This window comes from Amblyraja radiata, chromosome 3, assembly GCF_010909765.2.
Source record: "Amblyraja radiata isolate CabotCenter1 chromosome 3, sAmbRad1.1.pri, whole genome shotgun sequence".
Lineage (NCBI taxonomy): Eukaryota > Metazoa > Chordata > Chondrichthyes > Rajiformes > Rajidae > Amblyraja > Amblyraja radiata.
This window is the reverse complement of record NC_045958.1, coordinates 107,003,070-107,024,345: the sequence shown is the minus strand read 5'-3', so window position 1 is coordinate 107,024,345 and position 21,276 is coordinate 107,003,070. Positions and strand designations below refer to the sequence as shown.

The following is a 21,276-nucleotide window of genomic DNA, read 5'->3' as shown; positions in this document are numbered from 1 at the left end:
AAGAACCCCGCCAGTCCGCATGCACATCAAGCTTCAAAGCAGTGGTGTGAAATCACAGGTAACAGTAACTGAAGTAACATAGTATGATTATAAACCAGCCATACCAGATTACCTTTATGATATGAGGGTCGGGAGCGGTGGGCACGTTATCGCTCATCACTATTACCAGCTGAAACCATTAAAGTCACTTTTGGTGGACGAACAGTATTCGGCATTGCTCCACTAACTTTTCGTCAGTAAATCTTCAGTTACAATTACAAACTGGTGCTATTGCTCAAAGATGGAAAATTACTAATACAATCTCTAGTTATGGGGGCGGATGGGCTTTGCATGAGTTACCAATTCTTCAGTTATATGGTATCAACTACCTATAGACACTAGGTGCATTCTGTGCGTTAAAGGGATTGTGCGAATATGCATAAACTGCATGCTCAAGTCCAAGTTGATACACTTTGGTGGTGGAAATGTTAAATCACGTGGGTGCAATCAGTCAAAGTATCCAGTGATAACAACAAGTCCTTCTCTGCGAAACTAGATACGGGGGCGAAAGTGAATGTTATGTCAACATCACTGTTCAACAAGATAAGGAATAATGAGCTGTTGACTGCTGATCGCTCTATACTACGTGCTTATGGGGGAGAAGAGCTAACACCTGTGGGGAGGGCCACCTTCCATTGTGTGCTGCAGAAAGCATCCCGTGACCTGTCGTTCTTCATTCTGGACTGCGACTGTGTGACTCTTTTGAGTAATCAAGCCTGCCAGGACCTTGGTCTAGTGTCTTTCGACCGCACGGTCCACGAAGTGCGGGTGATGCTGAATCCACTCTCCGAGTACCCCGACCTCTTCGATGACAAATTGGGGAAGCTGCCTCTTGTGTACAAGATTGCTACTGACCCCTCTGTCACGCCTGTGATCCGTGCCCCACACAGGGTGTCATTCGCTATGAAGGACAAGGTGGAAGTCATGCTGAACAACATGGTTAAAATGGGGGTGTTGGAAGCCGTCAGCGATCCCACCGAGTGGGTCTCCACCATGGTCGCCACCATGAAGAAGGGTAAGAACGAAATACGGGTGTGCATCAACCCCAAGGATTTGAATATGGCTATAAAACGTCCCCACTACCCTATGCGGACTGTAGAAGATGTTGCTGCCCAGGTCGGTCAGGCCACAGTGTTTTCGGTCCTCGATGCCAGGAGCTCGTTCTGGCAAATACCTCTGGAGAAACGCTCCTCAGACTTAACAACTTTTAGCACACCCTTCAGATGATTCAACTTTTTACGAATGCCGTTCGGCATCAACTCTGGCCACGAGGTGTTTCAGCGCTCCATGGAGCAACTGTTTGCCGGTCTGCCATGTGCCATTATTGTGGATGATATTCTTGTTTATGGGAGAGATGCTGCTGAGCATGATCGCAACCTCCGACGGATTCTTGACCGCGCTCGCCAGATCAACCTAAAGCTTAACCCGTCCAAATGCAGGTTTCGTGTAGCTGAGGTGCCATATGTTGGCCACATTTTTACGTCCCACGGGCTGAAACCTGATCCGCAGAAGACAAACGCTATCTCCGAGCTGCCTGCCCCGACTGATGTTACCAGCCTGCAGCGTTTCCTGGGCATGGTCAATTATCTGGGCAAGTTTATCCCAAACCTCAGCGAGTTGAGCGCGCCTCTGAGGCAACTGACGAAGAAGGACATCGCCTGGTCCTGGTTTCCCCAACACCAGCAGGCTTTCGATCTCCTCAAAACGAAGCTGATCAGCACACTGACTCTTCGGTTCTTCAATCTGCAGCGTCCAATTGTGGTGACGTGCGACGCTTCCCGTTTTGGACTCGGTGCTGCCTGCCTGCAGCTCTATGATGACGGCTCGCTGCAGCCCATTTCCTATGCCTCGCGAACTATGACGGACACCGAGCAGCGCTATGCTCAAATAGAGAAGGAGCTTCTGGCGGTTGTGTTTGCCTGCTCCAAATTCAAGGACTTCCTTTTCGGTGCCAGGTTCACTGTCGAGACGGATCATCAACCCTTCGTGACTATCCTCAACAAGCCAATCCACATCGCCCCGGCCAGACTGCAGCGGATGATGCTGCAGCTCCAGCGGTTCGACTTCAAGATCGTGTACCAGAAGGGCACTGAGATGCACGTGGCTGACGCGCTGTCCAGAGCCCCCCGTCCTCCTGTGACAGACATCCCTACGAACAGGAGGATTTGCAGGTTCTCAATGTCAATTTCGTTCCCTCCAAACAGCTGCAGTGCCTGGTTGAGCACACTGCCAACGACCCCGATCTGCAACAGCTTGCTGCTGTCATCAGGCGCGGGTGGCCAGACAAGCGCACCTCGTTGCCTGCGGGTGTGCATCCCTTCTTTCTGGTTCGCGATGAACTGGTGCTCCGGGACGGGATCATCATCAAGGGTCACAAGGTGGTCGTCCCTGCCTCCCTGTATGCCTCGTACTACACCGCTGCCCACACGGGGCATCCAGAAGCCGATGCCACAGTATCACATGCCCAAGAACAATACTATTGGCCTGGCATGGCAAAGTACATTAAGGCCCGTGTAGCCTCCTGTCCTGATTGCAACTCTCTTGCCCCTCACCAGCAGCGCCAGCCGCTTCTGCAACAGCCGGCCCCTGACATGCCCTGGTCATCGCTGGCTGCAGACATTTTTGATTGGCGTGGTAAGCAATACCTCGTGTTGGTTGATTCCTACTCGAACTGGTTCGAAGTGGACCTTCTCCCTGCCATCACCTCTGAGATGGTCATCAGTAAGCTGCGCCGACACTTCGCCACCTTTGGGTCCCCGGTCCGTTTACAGACCGACAAAGGCCGTCAGTTCACCAGCGCAGAGTTCAAAGCTTTTGCTGCGAAGTGGAACTTCACTCATTTCACCAGCAGCCCAGAATACCCGCAGAGCAATGGCCTGGCCGAACGTGCTGTCCGCAGCGCCAAGACCTTGCTCGAGCAGTCTCGTCTCTCCAATAGTGATTTCTACCAGGGTTTGTTAAACCTCCGTAACATTTCCAGGGACAATACCATGCGATCCCCTGCTCAACGTCTGATGTCACGCGTTCTTCGCCCACCGATTCCAATCGCACAACAATCCTTGGTGCCAAAGGTCCTTCAGCCAGCTGCTGTCCAGCAGCGGATTGCTCAACGGCATGAAGTTCAGCGCCGCTCCCACGACAAGTCCTGCCGCCCTCTCTCACCACTACTGCCTGGCCAGGTCGTTCGCTTGCAGACTTCCACCGGTTTCTCCCGGCTCGCAACCGTGGTCGGGGTGGACAATTCGCCACGGTCCTACTTGGTGGACTTTGAGGGGCTATCTATCGCCGCAGCCGCCAGCACCTGTTGGCTGTCAACGAGCCTAAGCCTCCCCCTGCGGCCACGCATGCTCCTCGGTTGTGATTCGAGCCTCCAACCACTAACTACCCCTCGACTCGCTGCGTGCCCCCATCTGCCCGTTCGCCGCGGTCCCCTCACCCTGTCTCAACCCCTGTCCGCTCCTCCCCTTCCCGCTCTCCTCTCTCACCGCCTGCTCCGATCTCTCCTGCACAGTCCCCTTCCCCTGGCTCTCCTGTGCCGGTCGGCTCCCCTTCCGCATTCCGGGCTGCGTCCCCGCCGGCGTTCTCCTTCCCTGCTGTTCCTGCTCCTCCTCCTCTTCTTTCGGGTGGGGAGGGTGAGGGTGCCATGCGCACCCGCTCGGGTCGGGTTGTCAGACCTCCTGACCGTTACGGTGATTTCGTTTAGATTTGCAGGTTTTGTATAATCTCCCTACCACTGTTATATCTTTGATTTATTAATTTTCTAAGGGGAAGGATGTAGATGGTTTATGCATGCAACCTATAACGTAGCTACCTCAATACCACTAACCACGCCTACCCATATCAGTATAACTGTGATATCCGCCTGTTGGTTCCAGCACTCCTGAAGACTAGATGCAGTCAGTGCTGGGACGTGTGTACCATGTTCTATAATAAAAGACTCAGTAAAGGTTAAAGTGTGTTAGACTTCACTCCTTTACAGTATCCATTCTCGGAGGGGAACGCTGCCGGCCGAACTCGTCCGAGTCTATCGGCCGTGCAGCATTTCTGGTGGCTTTGCGCCCCACAGATGCAGCCACGGTGCCCTCAAACACCAAGTCTGCAGTCGCTGGTCGTACCGTTAACGACTCAGTAGATGAACTAGGCAGTCGCCCGCTACCCGCACTTCTTTAGCTATTTTCGCGACGGCTCACCTTGCTCTCAACGCTTTCTCCATGCTTGGACTTGCCTCCTGAAAACAAGAATTATCAAGCGCAGAAAACGTCCTCCGACTAAGTTTGACACTTACCTAAGGCTTTTGAAACTTACCGCTGGAGGAACGCTGCACCTCCCAGCCGGTCGCTGCGCCATGCGGCAGACGTAATGACGCGCATGCGGACTGGCGGGGTTCTTCACGGAATCACTCAGGTAACTCCGAAGTAAAATCGAGTTGGGCTGATCGATAAGCGGCGCTCGGCTATCTTTCACTCGCGCTGATGAGATTGATTTCAAGATGCTCAGATGATCTAATGCGGTTATTGTTTCGAGCGCCAAATCCCTTCAGTTGTAACTGCAAGTGAAGCTATGGGTGGATTAGTAGACCATGAAGAGGCATTGACACTTTGTTTTCATTTAGAGGGGTAACAAAGGGAAGGTATGTGATTTGAGAGTAATGTATCGTCTGCGGGGGGGGGCGGGGGGAGTACGATTTACTCGACACCGCTGCGAAAATAGCACAGTTAAATGAGCAAAGTTAAAAAAAAAACAAATGAACTGCAAATAAACTGAAACAATACAGATTATCTGGTGTTTTGTGCGTGGGACCTTGTTGTGTGCGTTACGCGGGCAACACGACGGTAATACTGTGTTTAAACAATAAATGAAGCGTGCTTCTTGTTGTCAAGGGGTGGGGGGAGTGGGAGAAGATAACATTGTTCGTTATCATGCACACGTCATCGGCACGCCAGGGAATGTGTGTGAGTCCCCATGTTTTAAAAGCGTGTGTGGGTCGGGGTCCGGGAGTCGGGTGGGGGGGGGGGGGAGGTGAATCACCATGGTGTGGGGGTCGGGGTCCGGTGGTGGTGCATCGCGGTCAGTGACTCTGCGCGGGCGGAGGGACCAGACTGTCTCCATCTCTGCTGCAACTGAAGGGGACGTCGCCGGGTTTTCGTTCCCGTGTGTCCGCGGCCCGGCCACCCGGCCCCGTTTGTGTGTGCGCTGCCGACCCACAGCCCATCATAGTGCGGCCGCACGGGGGAAACGAGGCGGAGTGCGGCCGTGGCCGGACAGCGCTGACCCCGGAGGAAAGAGCGGGGACTGTCCCGAGGGATGAGCTCCTTCGCCCGCTTACACCTTGGTGCTCGGGTTCAGAGCGCCCAGTCACCCTCCAGCCCCGGGCGATCTTGTGTGGGAAAATGAACCCCACCCTCCCGTCTCCCCCGGCGTCGTCATGTCCGTTATCTGGCTTTTCGGCATTGCGCCCTTTCGAATAGTTGGCTTTTAGATGTCCCTCCCTTTCCGTTAGTTGGCTTTTCGGCGTCCAGCTGTTTCGGTTATTTGTCTTTTCGGCGTTGCGTCTGTTCGGTTAGTTGGCTTTTCTGCGTTGCGCCCTTTCGGTTATTCGGCTTTTCGGCGTCCTTTCCGTTCGGTTATTTGACTTCCACTTCTTCACTTCGGCTTCTCGTCCTTCGAAGCCAAGTCCGGGTACCGTCGCAGCCAGTGCTTAATCCTTTGAGGTTATCTCTTCCCAGATTCATATACACAACTGGTACGTTGCTGATCACGTTTTCCGCCACTGGTGAGTCAAACTCCCTTCCGCTTTACTTAGTTAAATATGGGCTCGAGTGGAAGCTGGCGGAGAATGTGCGTGGAAACAAGCGGGAGGGGAGAAGGGCCGGGTGCGCGAGAACGTGAATGCTAAGGACGAGAGTGAGAAAGAAACGGAGGGAGAAATTGAGAGAGATGATGAGGCGAATGAGAACGAAAGCACAATCGCAGGAGGGATGGTTGGCCAGGGTGAATGGAAAACAAGAAGAGGGGCAGCGAGCTAGAGTATGATCGGGACAAATTAGAGTCAGAATGTGACGGTGTGAGAATCATATGATAAATGGAGAGTTGTTGCATATGCGGGAAACTATTAACACGAGCGTGCAAAATAAATAAAGTGCGAGAATGGACTTGCAAAAAAGGCGAGAGCATGATAGGGAAGAAGATTAATATTTGTGTGGGATGTAACGGTGGCAACTGAGAGGCGGAAGAGAAGGGGTGGTGCGAGGAAGACATAAATAGACAATGACAGAGAAATGGGGAAAAACGAGGCAAATGCAATGTGAATGAAGGACAGGTCAGTAAGCGAGAGAGGGTGGCTGAGGGAGCGAGTGGAAGAGAATATAAGCAGTGATGATGGCGAGCAATAGGTTGAGCGAGGGCAACAAAGCATTTTGTGCAGTCGAGAGAAAACAAGAGTGAGTTTGTATATGCGCGTAGCAGATAGAGAACGATGCCGATAAAGAGAGTCTGGTCGAGCCAATGACAGAAAGTAGGGGAAGTGCGAAAAGTTCAAGTTCAAGTTCAAGTGAGTTTATTGTCATGCGTCCCTGTATAGGACAATGAAATTCTTGCTTTTCTTCAGCACACAGAACATAGTAGGCATTTACTACAAAACAGACAAGTGTGTCCATATACCATAATATAATTATATACACACATGAATAAATAAACTGATGAAGTGCAAATAACAGAAAATGGATTATTAATAATAAAAGTTTTGTCCGAGCTATGTTTAATAGCCTGATGGCTGTGGGGAAGTAGCTATTCCTGAATCTGGTTGTTGCAGTCTTCAGGCTCCTGAAAGTAGCAGCGAGATGAGTGTGTGGCCAGGATGGTGTGGGTCTTTGACGATACTGCCAGCCTTTTTGAGGCAGCGACTGCGATAAATCCCTTCGATGGAAGGAAGGTCAGAGCCGATGATGGACTGGGCAGTGTTTACTGTGGTAAAAAGCGGAGGCAGGAGAGTGTGGGAGGGTGAACCGGGGAAGACCTGCGGAAGAGATGGCGATCAAGAGAAAATAGAGAAACAAAGACAAGACGACGGATGAAATGACGAATGAAATCCGCGTCACACACACGCTTGCAATTTTGGAGGGGAAATGCTAAAATGCAGTTAGGTGTTGGACGACCAGAGCTGAGGAATCGCAACATTGGTGCAGGTACAATCTCTCAGAGTGTTACAGTGTTAGATGAGCAGAACTGACCAATCTCACCACTGCTACAGGCACAATCTTTCATCTAATGTTGCCCTATTAGAAGCCTTACACCATATAGTCACATGTCTTTGATTTCAACTGATCCATGCCAACCAAGGTGCCCGATCCAATCTAATCCCATTTCCCCACGTTTTGCCCAATGTCCATTTCAACCTGTCCCATCCACATACCTGTCCTAAAGTTTTATTTTAATGTTGTTATCGCACTTGCCTCAACTATCTCGTCCATGCACCCACCGCGTTCTGTGAAAAAAAGGTGACCCTCAGAATCTCAATAAATCTTTACCCACTCACACCTAATCTATACCATTTATTTCTTCATTCCCCTATCCTTGGAGAAATTCTACCTACCCATGCCCACCGTGGTATCATTTGCCTTGAAAAGATCACTTCTCAGCCTTCTGCCCTGTCATGAATAATGTGTTAGTCTGTCAACCCTCACCCAATAGTTAAGGAGTCCGGGATACTTTGCTTATATATTATCTACACCCTTTCCAATTTGAAGGATAAAAAACGAACGCTGTCACCCGCACAACACGCGGATATAATCTGCAATGCCTGGTCAGTGTTTATCTTAAGAAAATACCTTGTTTTGGTCGTAAATTACGACGAGGAAATGTGTGATACATTTGGACTTGGTTTCAGCTAAAAGCCTTTCTTGTTTATGATGTGGTTGCGGTTAAGGGATGTTATGCAATGTACACTATGACGTACGCTCACTTTCCCCTCTGTTCCAGCTTCACCCACGCTGCTGTTCCCCGCTCTCTCATTTGTGGGAGTGGGAGGAATCACCTTGCTCTTCACAAACATACAGGTAAAGTATGGCGGAGTTCGACGTACTGAACCAGACGACTGCCACCTATGAGGAGACAGTAGGAAGGGAATGTTGGGAGGGCAGTGAAGCAATTCAGGACGGCCCCAGCGCCTTTGGATTGGCAGTGCCCAGTGAATGCTGCCGTTTCTGGGTTGGAATGGAGGGAGGGGTCTGCTCAGGTCCGCCCATGCTGTCGGGGAGGCGTTGCAGAGATCCGTTTGTTCTATAGAGGGTTCTATAAGGGCAGTGCAGATATAGTTCTGTCCTCGGGATAGGTGTAGATCGGGATCTATTTGGGAACTACCGCTCTGTAGGGGGATGAATGGAGTGAGGGCGTTGTCCTGTCAGGGTGGACTTGGAGGGGGATTCTCCTCGGGAACAACACACTATTGGAGAGGTAGTGCAGAGGAATCTGTGCCGTGCCGGCGATAGGAGAAATCAGTCTTAAGAGACAACCGTGCTATTGGAGAGGGAGCGGTGACCTGTCGTGGACTGAAAAGAGAGACACCGGCCTTGTTGGAACAAGTGATTCATTCACAATTAGTGTTGCAGTGAACACGCGTTGCACTCATTCGCCCCTCCCCCAAACTCTGCACCACTCGCTCAAAACTGCCTCAATCAGTGTGTCCCTCTCACAAATTGACAATCAGATCGTACGTCCTAATCTTAATACGACATGTTCCTTGGGTGTAGAAACAAGGAACTGCAAATACTAGTTTACATATTAGGACCCACAGTGATGGAGTATCGCAGCGGGTCTAGCAGCATCACCGTGGAACTTGAACAACCGAGATTCGGGTCGGACCCTTTTTCAGACTGAGTGAGCGCATGTTGCTGCAGTGTGTTTTTCATTCAACATAGGCTCTCCGATTACATTACCTTATTTTCCTGCCTTCCACATTTTGACCCTCTATTCATACTACCCCTACCGCACTCATTCAATACTCTCTGTGGCCCTCTTTCAATACTCTCTCTTCCGACATTGTGACCCTTTTCAGTTCTATCTCAGTGGTATTGTGGCCATCTTTCCGTACCGTCAATCCTAAATTGTGGCCCTCGTTCTGTAAATGTTCTCCGACATCGTGCTCCTCTTTCGCTTCTGTCTCTCCGATATTGTGTCCCTCTTCAACACGTGGCCCACTTTCATACCGTCTCTCCGATACTGCGGTCATTTTTCAATTTTATCTCGGATACGGTGATTCTCTTCTGATACCGCTCCTCCGATATTGTGGCCGTCTTTGAGTTTTAGCTCTTGAATAGTGTAATTCAATTTCGGTACTGTCACTCCATCATTGCGGCCCTCTTTCAATACAGCCGCATCGAAATCGCTGTGCACTTTCCGTGTTGCATGCGTTTCAGTCCCTCTGTCCGCAGAATCTGTTCCATATCGTGGCCCGCTTTCCGTATTAATCCTCTGATAATATGGCCCTCTTTCCGTAATATCCCTCCGATATCGTTGCCATGTACGTATTATCTCTCTGTTATTATAGCACCCTTACTGTATTCCCTTTCCGACATTGTGGCTCACTTTCAGTATCTTAGCTCTATCATTGCCATTATTGTACGTACTGTCTTTTTTTTTAAATTGAAGCCCTATTTCAGTCCAATTTCTCCGACATCGTGACCATCTCTTCGTAGTTCCTGTCCGTTATTGTGGCTGTCGTTCAGGGTTCCGTTCTCTCCCTGACGCCTCTCCATAATGGGGGCTACCTTTGTTATATCCCGAGCACAATAAGGGCCTCTGTCCGCAATTCCACCGACGGCGAGGCATTGTCTCACTGCTAAAGCTCACATACTGTGGCGATCCCTCAGTACGAGCTTTACAGCCGTTCACATCATACTGCTACCCACGCCTTGGGTCGACAATTCTGTGCAGCCTCAGCCGCATTAGGAGACACTTTCATTGTCGTTCTTACGGATCGCTGAGTACGATCCCTCAGTACCAGCTCTCCAAGGTTGTCGCCCTCCCGCTGGCGTCCCTCCAACGCCATGTTTTTCTGACACTGACCGTCTTAAGTCCCTTATTGTTGGTTCTCCACCACTATACGTCGCTATCAGTTCTAGTCTTCAACATTGCCCCGCACCCTCCTTATTGCCTGTCCAAAAGTGTGGAGCTTCCTGCAGTATTTTTTCTCTATGATGGCGGCACTCGCTCACCGTCAACAGCGTGCGTGTGTCTCATTTCGAATATGTGGCTCTCGCGTTCATGCTGTTCGCTGAGCACTGGCTCTCAGATAGCGCCGAGCTTCCTCAGGGCTATGCTATCCCAGTGCAGTATGTTTTGCTGCACACGGATTTCTAGACCAGTGCAAATGTTAAAGTAATGGCTTCTATTTGTGTAATTAGAGTCACAAGGTGGAGCCAGTGGTTCTTACACGGTGCAGGAGTCAGTTTCACACACGAGAAAGATAAATTAACAACATTGGGCGCTAATATAATCTAAGCTTTATTTTGGCCCTGCGCAAACAGAACGGGGCATGATGTGCAAATATTTCGGCAACATCCCTGTGTAATCGGTTGCACGCTGACTGGTATTTTCATACGATCCCAGGTTGGAAATCTATTTGGGAGCAAAAGATCGACTGTCATCACGTTGTTCAACGGGGCCTTTGATTCCTCCGCAGTCGTCTTCTTGGTGGTCAAGGTGAGGTTTACTGACATCGACTTAAACTTACTCGCAATGAACCATGTAATGTAATGGATTGGTAAGCTGGGGTTGTTTCTTAAGGTGACCGATTGTTGAGAGGATATTGGACAGAATGTGCTTAGATCAGGCACTAAAGGAATCCGTTGTGATGTTTGGGGGGCACGAATGGGAGGGGAGGGTGGGTGGTGGTAGGGCTTTAGCGAACAAGTTTCTGCACAACGATGGTTACGATATGGAAGAATGAATCGAAGTTTCAAAATAAGATTTAAGTCAACCGAAAAGGTGAAACATGTGAAAGACGCAGGGGGAAGAGCGGGGGGGGGGGGGGGGGGGGGGGGGGGGGGGGGGGGGGGGGGGGCTAGGAAACCAGGAGCTGAAGCAAATACGATGGGCTCGGTCTTTCGCATTAACATCCCATAAATCCACTTGAAAGGACACTGCGAGACGATGATCGCTCCCTCCTGATTCAGGATCAGGGTGTGGCTTTGCTAACTCAGTTCGGACCGTGAAGACCATCACGGGAATGATACTGAATGGTGCTAAGAATTGGAGGAGCGGCACTTGGAAAGCAGTGGCTGACCGTGAGACGAGGTACGAGTTGCAAGGCCTCGGAATAAGCAGAGAGAGAAGAAAATGTAGGGAGAGAGATCGAAGTGGAACGTTTCATGGGAAAGATGACGAGACAGATACATTATGTCGTGAATGAGTGTATGTGAGAAACGCGGGATAGATGATTCAAGGGGGAACAGGGTGGGACGTATGTGTGGAGAATAATGCTGAGGTCAGCGTTACTGTTAATGATGAACTGTTTTGCATTGATCCTAATTCCTCACACCGTTCCTCCGCCTCTTCTATTCAGCTGGTGTATGAAGCTGGTTTCTCATTGATGTCAATCTTCTTGTTCATCAGCTGCCTAAGCTTCATCCATGTCCTTCGCACCATATTCCTCTTTCCTCGGAGACACATTCCCTACCCTCTGCCTGAAGGGTATACTTACGGGTAAGGCTCAGAATCAGAGTGGGATGATATGTGTGAACTAAGAAGGCGAAAATAGTGTATGGATATTTATCCAAGATTTTGAGAGTCTGCGTTCATATCAAATGTCAGTTACAAGCTACAACCATATCTGGAGATGAAGAGTTTTACACCGAGAATTGAGTCCCAGGAAAGTGTTGCAGGCTGAAATCAAATTTATTTTTAGACAATAACAGAGAGAGGGGACAATAGGATGAATCCAATTGGAAAAACCCCCCAGAATTACATGAATGGGTAACAGCTACGATCCCGTCGAAAGTTCCGCAGGTTTATATCCAGAAACGTGGCGACCCGGGATTGATCTAAAACCTGGGATGAATTTGCAGAATCATTGAAGATCACAACAATGAAATTAAAAATGTCGACCACTACGTACGCATTGCGTTTGTGCCAACCGTCTCCGCTGGCAGCATATGTCAGTTTTCAACCACTTTCTGTGTAACTAACCCCTCCTCAAGTAACCTTTATAATTCCCTTCTCCAGCTTTAAATCCTTGACCGATTACACTTATAGAAACATAGAGAATAGGTGAAGGAGGAGGCCGTTCGGCCCTTCGAGCCAGCACCGCCATTCATTGTGATCATGGCTGATCAACCATAAGCAGTAACCAGTGCCTACCTTCTCGCCATATCTCTTGATTCAGCTAGCCCCTAGAGCTCTATCTAACAATCTTTCAAATTCATCCACTGAATTGGCCTCTTCTGCCTTCTATGACAGAGAATTACACAAATTCACAACTCTTTGGGTGAAATAGATTTTTGTTATCTATGTTTTAAATGGCCTCTCCTTTATTATTAGACTGAGCCACCTGGTTCTGGTCTCCCTTATGATTGGGAACATTTTCCCTGCATCTAGCTTGTCCAGTACTTTGACGACTCCACAATCGCGGAAAATAAATATTTACAATGTCTACAGTATAAATACCTTGTCAGATGGTCAGGAGCGGGCCAAAATAATATTTAGGAAAGACAGGGGAGTGAGCATGAAGCTAGAATCTAATCAAATGATACGATGGTTTAACCTGAGAAAAACAACGCGTGTTCACAAACTTCGTGCAATCTACAGAAGTGGAGACAAAATATGCTGGAATATTAAGTGTTAAAACAAACTGCTGAGGTATTCCGTGCGTGTGGCAGCATTTGTGAACTGACAACGTTTTGGACCGAGAGACGTCTGCTGCCTAAATTCCAACGGTATAGACGTTGATTTGTTTTCCAATTTCAACCCCACCTTCCTCATTTCCCCAACTCCCGCTTCTTTCACAAGTTGCTTGCCAATCCACCGCCTCATCATTCACTCCTTCACCAGCCCTATATCCTCTGACATCACATTCCTCCGACTCCGGTTCCCAATGTTCAACTCGTGCGTTCCTTTACACGCAGCATCCCTCCCTCTATTCCAGATTTACCTTCTTTCCCGTGCATTCCCTCTCTCTCCGTCCCTCTCCCACCCTAGTTCTCCGACAACCTTCACTTTCCCCCGATCAATGTTACTGTTTGTCTCGTTGTCACTCCCCCCTCAGCCAACAATGAACCATTCTACATTCCCTTGATCAACGTGCGCTTTGAATTTGCCGTTTTCACACCTTACATTCTCATTGCACCCTTCCATCTCTCTAGTTTCCATCTCCCCTGATTCCCAGTCTGGGGAAGGATCTCGACCCGAAACGTCATCAATTCCTTATCTCCAGCGCGGCTGCCTTATCCCGCTGAATTACACCAGCCGTATCGTCCTCAGTTACTAAACCGTGTATTCCTCATATGTCCAGTCATTTCTATGTAGAACACGCATTATACAACTTAATTAATTTATCAATTTATCAACTTTATCAATTTACAATTAACCGTTTACATTATTAATCATCCCCCGTTCAAAGTTTTTGACACTAATAGTAATTGTAATGTTAGCGAGGTTTCGCATTCAAATCTAAACAAGTTGATTGTTTATAGATCGAATAATAAATATCGAGGAATCGAATACGTCCTGAAATCTAATTTAAAAAATACTGTCCGTTGCTAGCTAAAAATTGACCAAGGCATTTGGTTTATAAATATACAATAAAAAGTACGTGACAGTGTTTCTTGGTCTGCAATCGGAACGAGGAGTTAGTAAAGTGAACAAGTATCTGGCAGTGAGTGACAGACTGGAAGCTAAATGCACCAGTTAGCTCGAGGCAAGTTATAGATCCAATAGATGCACAGGACAGTGTTGCAGACGGGTACCAATGGGCAGATTCAAATGTTTTCAAGGTAAGAGCAATTGCTCGAGACTTTGTAAAGGCAGAGATGTGATGAATGTTTCAAGATGTTTGTGATGTGGCCGGTTTTTATATGCCGTGCAATGAATGACACGCGGTTGGGATTGACGCGGGAAAGGGGTTATCTTTAAATCGCAAGTGTTATAGAGCTCTTAAATTATTAAAAAATAATCTTCCTTTCTGTTTGGCCCATTCGACATTAAATGTGAACCGTCTTCCAATCCCACCCTTATCTTTCCACCCAGAGTAAATTGCGCCATGTTTCGATGCAGCGCACTCTCAATGAACTCTCGCCGGGAAGCGGCTGTGTCCGAGAAGGGCCAGAGGGACGAATTGGGGGAAGGATACGCTGTCAATGGAAGAGAGGACACGGAAGGACACGTTAGAGTGCGATGGAAACAGACGGAAGAAGAAGCTGCAGATGGTGGGGCGGAGACGAATGGACACTACAGACTGGAATGGGGAAAAACGGGAAGACACTCCGGGGAAGGGAGGGAAGAAACGGAGGGAGACATCGGAGATAATCGACAAGAGGCAGAGGGAGATGAAAGGAAGGAAGTGAAAGGCGACGATGAAATGGGAAGGGTTGTTGGGGACCCCAGAAAGACAAGGATGAATGTTGCGGTCGATGTATCAGAGACTGATGGAAATACCGCAGAAGGGAGGATGAAGATGGACAAAGAGAAACTCAAAGAGCTCGAAGAGAAAATGCGAGAGGGGACTAAAGGGGGAATCAGAGAAAAAAACATTGGGGTTGGAGCGGGTTCGGATGAAATAGAAAGTCACGAAGCGCAAAAGGAAACTGAGGGAGACCTTAGAGAAGAAAGTGGAGAGATGGAATCAGAAAGAGATGACGGATCGGTGGACAGAGTGCGAACTACGGCGGATGGACCTGCACAGTCGACTAACGCTGGTGATCTGCAGCCCAGTGGACCAGAAGGTAACAATTCCTCCAATACGTAACTCTCACCCTTGCTCTCCTCCACTTCCCTTCCTAATATCTTCATTTCCACACCCGCTCTATTTATCGCGTTCAACTTCCCTCGCAGCGGCAGAGGCCCGGGTATAATTCCGATATTTGGAGTTATCTGTACAATGTGGATTCTGCATGTCCTCTCTGAGACCGAGGGTTTCCTCCAGATGCCCTGGTTACCTCCCAGGAACGAAAGCACGCGGTCATTGCGTTAATTGGCCGTTGTGATAGGCCACTCGGTTATATGTGAGTGATAGCTCCTGGGCTACAGATTATGAGGATGTGGGGATAATGTCTACATTGTGCAGGATTAATGCAGGATGAGTACTATAGTCCGGAATTTTGAGATTTATAAGGAAGATGTATAGGTCTAATATGGTTAACCCTAGAGGAAGCGTGATGAGAAAAATGGCTAAGAATGTGACCAGAATAGCATTCTTGCGATTATAGCTGCTCTTCCTCGCTGTGTTTAGCAGGCCGGTCTTCCGAAGTTTTACGACCGACCGCTTTAACGAGGGGCCTCCATTTTATGAGTAGAATCAACCCTCCCTACAGGGACATTGGAATTTACGGAGAGTTTCAAAACTGCAGGACGCATAAGATTAAATTTAACTCTGGGGAAAGACAAGGTGGAATGTTACTGAGTCATTGATTAATGATTTAATTCATTGTGTCATGAGGATAGAACAATGTTGTGGTTACTATGGCTTGCTTAAGCAGTTTGGGCTTCCTGACACTGTTTTCCGATGTACATTGCCGAGGCCTTTAATAAACCGTCTTCTTCGATAGGCGCATCTCTGAACTACGAGCAGTGTTTGTGCCTATCTGAGTGAAGTCAGATATTGCGTTCGGGTAAAGCACAAAATTCCCTCCTACAGGTTCAAATGCTCGGTGTGGTCTCCACGGCTGAAGAGCCCATTTCCCTGCATTTTCTTCGCCCTTATTTGTAGTCATAAAGTTTCACCCTGCTCTTATTCTAGATTTCCTTTCGTCTTCTCCTCTTCTTCTCCACGGGTCCTCCCCTTTCGGCCTTGTCCATCGCTGATTTTCTCTCCCTCATCCTCTTGTATTCTTGGTCGAAAACTTGATGTATCCATCCATACCTCTGCCCGACAGCACTAAAGATCAGGGTTCAATCCTGCCCGCAGCCCGACGATTAACATCCTACCAACAGTCTTCATCCCACATTCCACAATTGTACAGAATTATGTTAGTTCCCACCTGTAACCCGGTCCAGATATGAACTCCGCAGCCGAGGAAAGTCAAATGGGGATTGCGATGAGGATGCTGAAAAGGATACAAGGATACATGGGTGTTCTATGATCGGCGAGTTGCATTGGCTCAAAGGGTTTTTGCGTTGTCCTTTCCGCTCCCTCCTTTCCCCTGGTTGCCTATTATTTGGTCTTTGATTTTCACATTGTCACTGATATATTTCCAAATCTGGCCTTCGACTCTTCCATGTCCGTTCCACTCCCATCCTCACGTCTCCACCAAAAGCAACTTTGCAAGCCGAATGCCACATTTTGCACAATGCGTTCAGCATATTTAAAACAGAAACGTCGTCGGTACACGATCTACACCCGCTAACAATGTCTTAAACATATACACATTTATTCACCATCGCTGGCTGAAATATTTACATGGAATGTCACAACACTGAACTGCTCACATTTGCATCTACTTTATGTGTTTACTTTCCTATGACGCTCCACTCCCTCTCTCTAGGCTCGTTGAACAATGAGAAAGAAGAAGGGGTCCCCACCTTCCGGAATTGCGTCTTCTCCAGCCTCTTCCTCACGCAGCTGCTTTGGGTCTCAGTCATTCAGCTGAGATTAATATTGTTTATCGGGACGATAAATCCTATGTTGGATTTCCTGGCGGACGGCGATCCCGGGCAAGGTAAGGGGTAGTGGAGGAGGGGCATATGCGGGCTGGGAGACTGTGGTGTAGATGAATTGAAAGGGACGGAAGCAAAGGGGAAGAATCCGAAAGGGGAGTGACAGGCGAGAGATAAGTGAATTGGGATTAGGGATATTAGAAGAGAATGAAGGTTAGAAAGGGTGCATGAATCTGGAGTGGAGCAATAAAAGTGTATATGAGGGTAGTCGGTGCGACAAGCCTGAAGTGAAACATTAAAGAGTGCAAGAGATGAAATTGACAGAGAAGGTGAAGAAGGTAAACACTGAGAAGGTCGAGTAAGAATGACAGTTTTTAAAGTCGCTGGGAGGGAGGAAACAACAAGAATCAATGGAACGATGGAATGGGGCGGTGGAATCGATTCGTAATGGTGTTACAATGGAGCAGGAGACGAAGAGGCAGTATGAGAATAACGAGATTATTATCTGAATGGTGGCCGATTAGGAAAAGGGGAGATGCGACGAGACCTGGGTGTCATGGTACACCAGTCATTAAAAGTAGGCATGTGGGTGCAGCAGGCAGTGAAGAAAGCGAATGGTATGTTAGCAATCATAGCAAAAGAATTTGAGTATAGGAGCAGGGAGGTTCTACTGCAGTTGTACAGGGTCTAGGTGAGACCACACCTGGAGTATTGCGTACAGTTTTGGTCTCCTAATCTGAGGAAAGACATTCTTGCCATAGAGGGAGTACAGAGAAGGTTCACCAGACTGATTCCTGGGATGGCAGGACTTTCATATGAAGAAAGACTGGATAGACTCGGCTTGTACTCGCTAGAATTTAGAAGATTGAGGGGGGATTTTATAGAAGCTTACAACATTCCTAAGGGGTTGGACAGGCTAGATGCAGGAAGATTGTTCCCGATGTTGGGGAAGTCCAGAACAAGGGGTCACAGTTTAAGGATAAGGGGGAAATCATTTAGGACCGAGATGAGGAAAACATTTTTCACACAGAGAGTGGTGAATCTCTGTAATTCTCTGCCATAGAAGGTAGTTGAGAGCAGTTCATTGGCTATATTTAAGAGGGAGTTAGATGTGGCCCTTGTGGCTAAAGGGATCAGGGGGTATGGAGAGAAGGCAGGTACAGGATACTGAGTTGGATGATCAGCCATGATCATATTGAATGGCGGTGCAGGCTCGAAGGGCCGAATGGCCTACTCCTGCACCTATTTTCTATGTTTCTATGAGATTGTTCAATTCAGATGCGAAATAAAGAGGGATGGGTGGTCTGGATAAAGTATGGTGAGTGTGAGAAAAGGGTTAATAGAGATGGTTGATTTATACTAGAACTCTGAAATATAACTTTGAAAGAAATAAGGTGTCAGCAGAAGCCAGACTGCTAGTAGAATAGAAAGTAACGATATAAAGAACAGAGAGAAATTCTAGATAAAAAGTAGCAAGAGAAATACTTCAGTATGAGTTTTAAGGGAAGTAAGGCAGAGTTGAAAATGGCGAGGGGTTAAAAACAACTACGCATGCCTAATGAACTTACATGAATATGTACACACACCTACTATGACAAGATGCCTAATTTAAATGCACATGCGATGCATGTAATAGGAGGTAACCTTGACGTCAGGGGAGGTGTCTTTGCCGTTCTCGTGGGAATCTGGCTGTATGTTATGATTGGAAGAAGCTCATGAGGAGGGATTAGGGTGTGACAAAGTGAAATGAAAATGTACAAAGATAGAAAGCATCTCCATCTTCGGTGTGTCTCTAGAGGGCGACAGAGGGGCACCCTTTTCTGCGCAGAAATGTAATAAATAAGATAAACTTGTTCCCCTGAATTTGTCTCAAGAGGCATTTGTGATTTTGAATCTCACAACATGGGGCCTCGTTTCCGGGATCAATACTCTGGACAGCTGACGGGAGTAGACGGACGAAGGGAATGTGCACCCTGCTGAGTTCAGCGGTCCCAGACTCCTGCTTGCCATCAGCTGTTTAAGCAGTAGTATCCGGACCACACAGAGACTCGAGCAACAAGTGATAACAAGTGGGAGTAGTTGGGAAAATCCGCGTAAAATCAATCGAGCAATTCCAGGGCACGGAACCCAGGTAGGAAAATGACTATTAAGTACTTCCTGGGCGATTGGGAATGATGAACACGGTATTAAGAATTGAACGCGGTATTAAGATTGAACACGGTATTAAGAATATAAGACCTTGTACGAGCAAGGCAGATATGATGAACATGGTATTGAGAATATGATGAACACGGTATTAATAATATGATAAACATGGTGTTAAGAAAAGGGAGGGAAGGCTGTAGGCCAAATCCCCGCATTCTGCCCATAGTCCGTTGGGGCAAATGCAGAGCCGCAGGGGCAAAATACCCAGGGAAGAGAGAAGACAGAGGCCGGGGTGGACGAAGATCACCCGGCCACCAGGATGGCTAGTCAAAAAATCGGAAGGGGAAAGATAAGAAGATCGGTAGTAATTAGACCCCTGAGGGAGTACCTAGGAGAGGACCCTGAGGGGAAGAGGGTTTGTTAAATAGCCTCCTTGAAGATCCTTTAGGTTCTGGCAGAACAGTTAGATCAATCCTTTAGGTCTGACAAGACAGTTAGATCAATCCCTTTTCACAGAAGGGAAAAAACAATTAGTAAAGATTATGTTGCAGGCAGTAGAAAAAACAGCAAATAAGGAACGAGAGAGACAGGATGATGAGGGAGTTACTCCCGAAAGTAGCAGATAAGAAGACGGCAAAGGCCGGGACAAGAGTGAGGACAGGAGAAAATATAAATTGAATGCTCTATTTGAGTAAGAAACGGAACGAATGTGATTTGTATGTAAAAAACCGGTTTGGAACGAAGGTTTTAAGATGAAAGGTTGGAATGAGCAAGTTGTAAAATTGAACACAGACGCCCCCCCCTTGGCGGGGGCGAGAATTTCCACTGTAGTTAAGAATACCAAAGATCCTATAGCGGAGGATCTTTGAAAAATACTGCAAGCCGTGGGGGATTACGAACAAGCTGTAAAATGAACTCTTTGTATCCTCGTAACCTGAAAAAGGGAAGTTGTAAAAATCAGCTTTTGATTTTCTTTTAATCGTTCTTGATGTTCGTTTAGATTTCTTGTCAGTAAACTTAATTTGGAAAATTGTTACCAGTGCTAGGAATTGGACATTTAAAATAATGGTGATATGGATTGAAATAATGGGAAATAAGTTATTGATGAACATGACCAGCTTTTATGGTTTGTTGTTTTATGGTAGACCTTCAGTTGGAAACACAGAGAGAGAGCGAGAGAGAGATACAGACACAGAACACAGAGAGAGAGAGATACAGACACAGAAACACAGAGAGAGAGATACAGACACAGAAAGAGAGAGAGAGAGCCAGACACAGCGAGAGGGAAAGACAGAGACACAGAACGAGGAGAGAGAGAGAGACAGAGAAACAGAAGTAGGAGACGACAGGATGACACATATTATCCCTTGGGGCACCATAACTGAGAGGGCAAATAAATAAATAAAAATAAATAAATAATAAAAATAAATAAATACCTCACCCTATATCCCTGATGGGGAAGGACATGGATTATTGCTTTGGAGGAGGAGAACGTGGGACGATTATTGGCCATGAAAGATTTGCTGGCACCATTGGTAAAAGTGGTAGGAACCTCTAGGTGGCAGATAAAGATGGATGATGTAATTGTTAACAGCCGGCCGGCCAAAATACTACATACATGGCCGCCGCTCACAAACCTTACCGGCCACAGTGCCACCTTCTGGTTGGATGCCGTCACTACAGCCTGATTACCGGCCACAGTGCCATCTTCTGCTTGGATGCCGGCACTGCAGCCTGACTACCGGCCACAGTGCCATCTTCTGGTTGAATGCCGTCACGGCAGCCTGACTACCGGCCACAGTGCCATCTTCTGGTTGGATGCCGTCATTACCCACTTAAGGTGAACCCCAAGGAACAAAGGGGAAATAGACAAGGAGAGGCAAATAATGTAGCCTATCTTGAAAACTAGCTGAAAATGTGGAGAGTTGAAAATGAACAAGAAATAGAAGGCAACCAGTGAACATTATATTATGAACTATTGTGGTGGAAGTCATTCTTCTTAAAGTCAGGCAGAATTGAAGGAGGTGGTGGGATTGTCATTCATTTCCAACCCCCGATTCAGCAAACAGTTGGTCTATGCAGTCGATGTCAATGAACAAAGGACCTGATTGAAAAGACTGAAATAAGTGATGAACTGACACAAGTGAGTCCTATGACGGAACCAAGCGGGGCCAGAGAATTACATGCCAATAATATATGTCTTGGGGAACTTTTCCTCGAAAAGTCCTATTAGGAGTGAAATTAATTAGGAGATAAGCCCTAACAGGACTGGGGTCCCCAAGAGAGACA

At 47.7% G+C, this 21,276-nt stretch overlaps 1 protein-coding gene across 1 annotated transcript in view; it reads left to right on the top strand.

Annotated features, from left to right (window-relative positions):
- Positions 1 to 21,276, top strand: part of LOC116971586 (solute carrier family 43 member 3-like) — a 50,279-nt gene that overhangs the window by 16,763 nt on the left and 12,240 nt on the right. The window contains exons 3-8 of the mRNA XM_033018820.1: positions 5,766 to 5,812; positions 8,017 to 8,093; positions 10,645 to 10,737; positions 11,600 to 11,739; positions 14,278 to 14,972; positions 16,731 to 16,904. Coding sequence (XP_032874711.1) covers positions 5,766 to 5,812; positions 8,017 to 8,093; positions 10,645 to 10,737; positions 11,600 to 11,739; positions 14,278 to 14,972; positions 16,731 to 16,904 — 1,226 coding nt within the window. The remainder of the gene's footprint in view (positions 1 to 5,765; positions 5,813 to 8,016; positions 8,094 to 10,644; positions 10,738 to 11,599; positions 11,740 to 14,277; positions 14,973 to 16,730; positions 16,905 to 21,276) is intronic.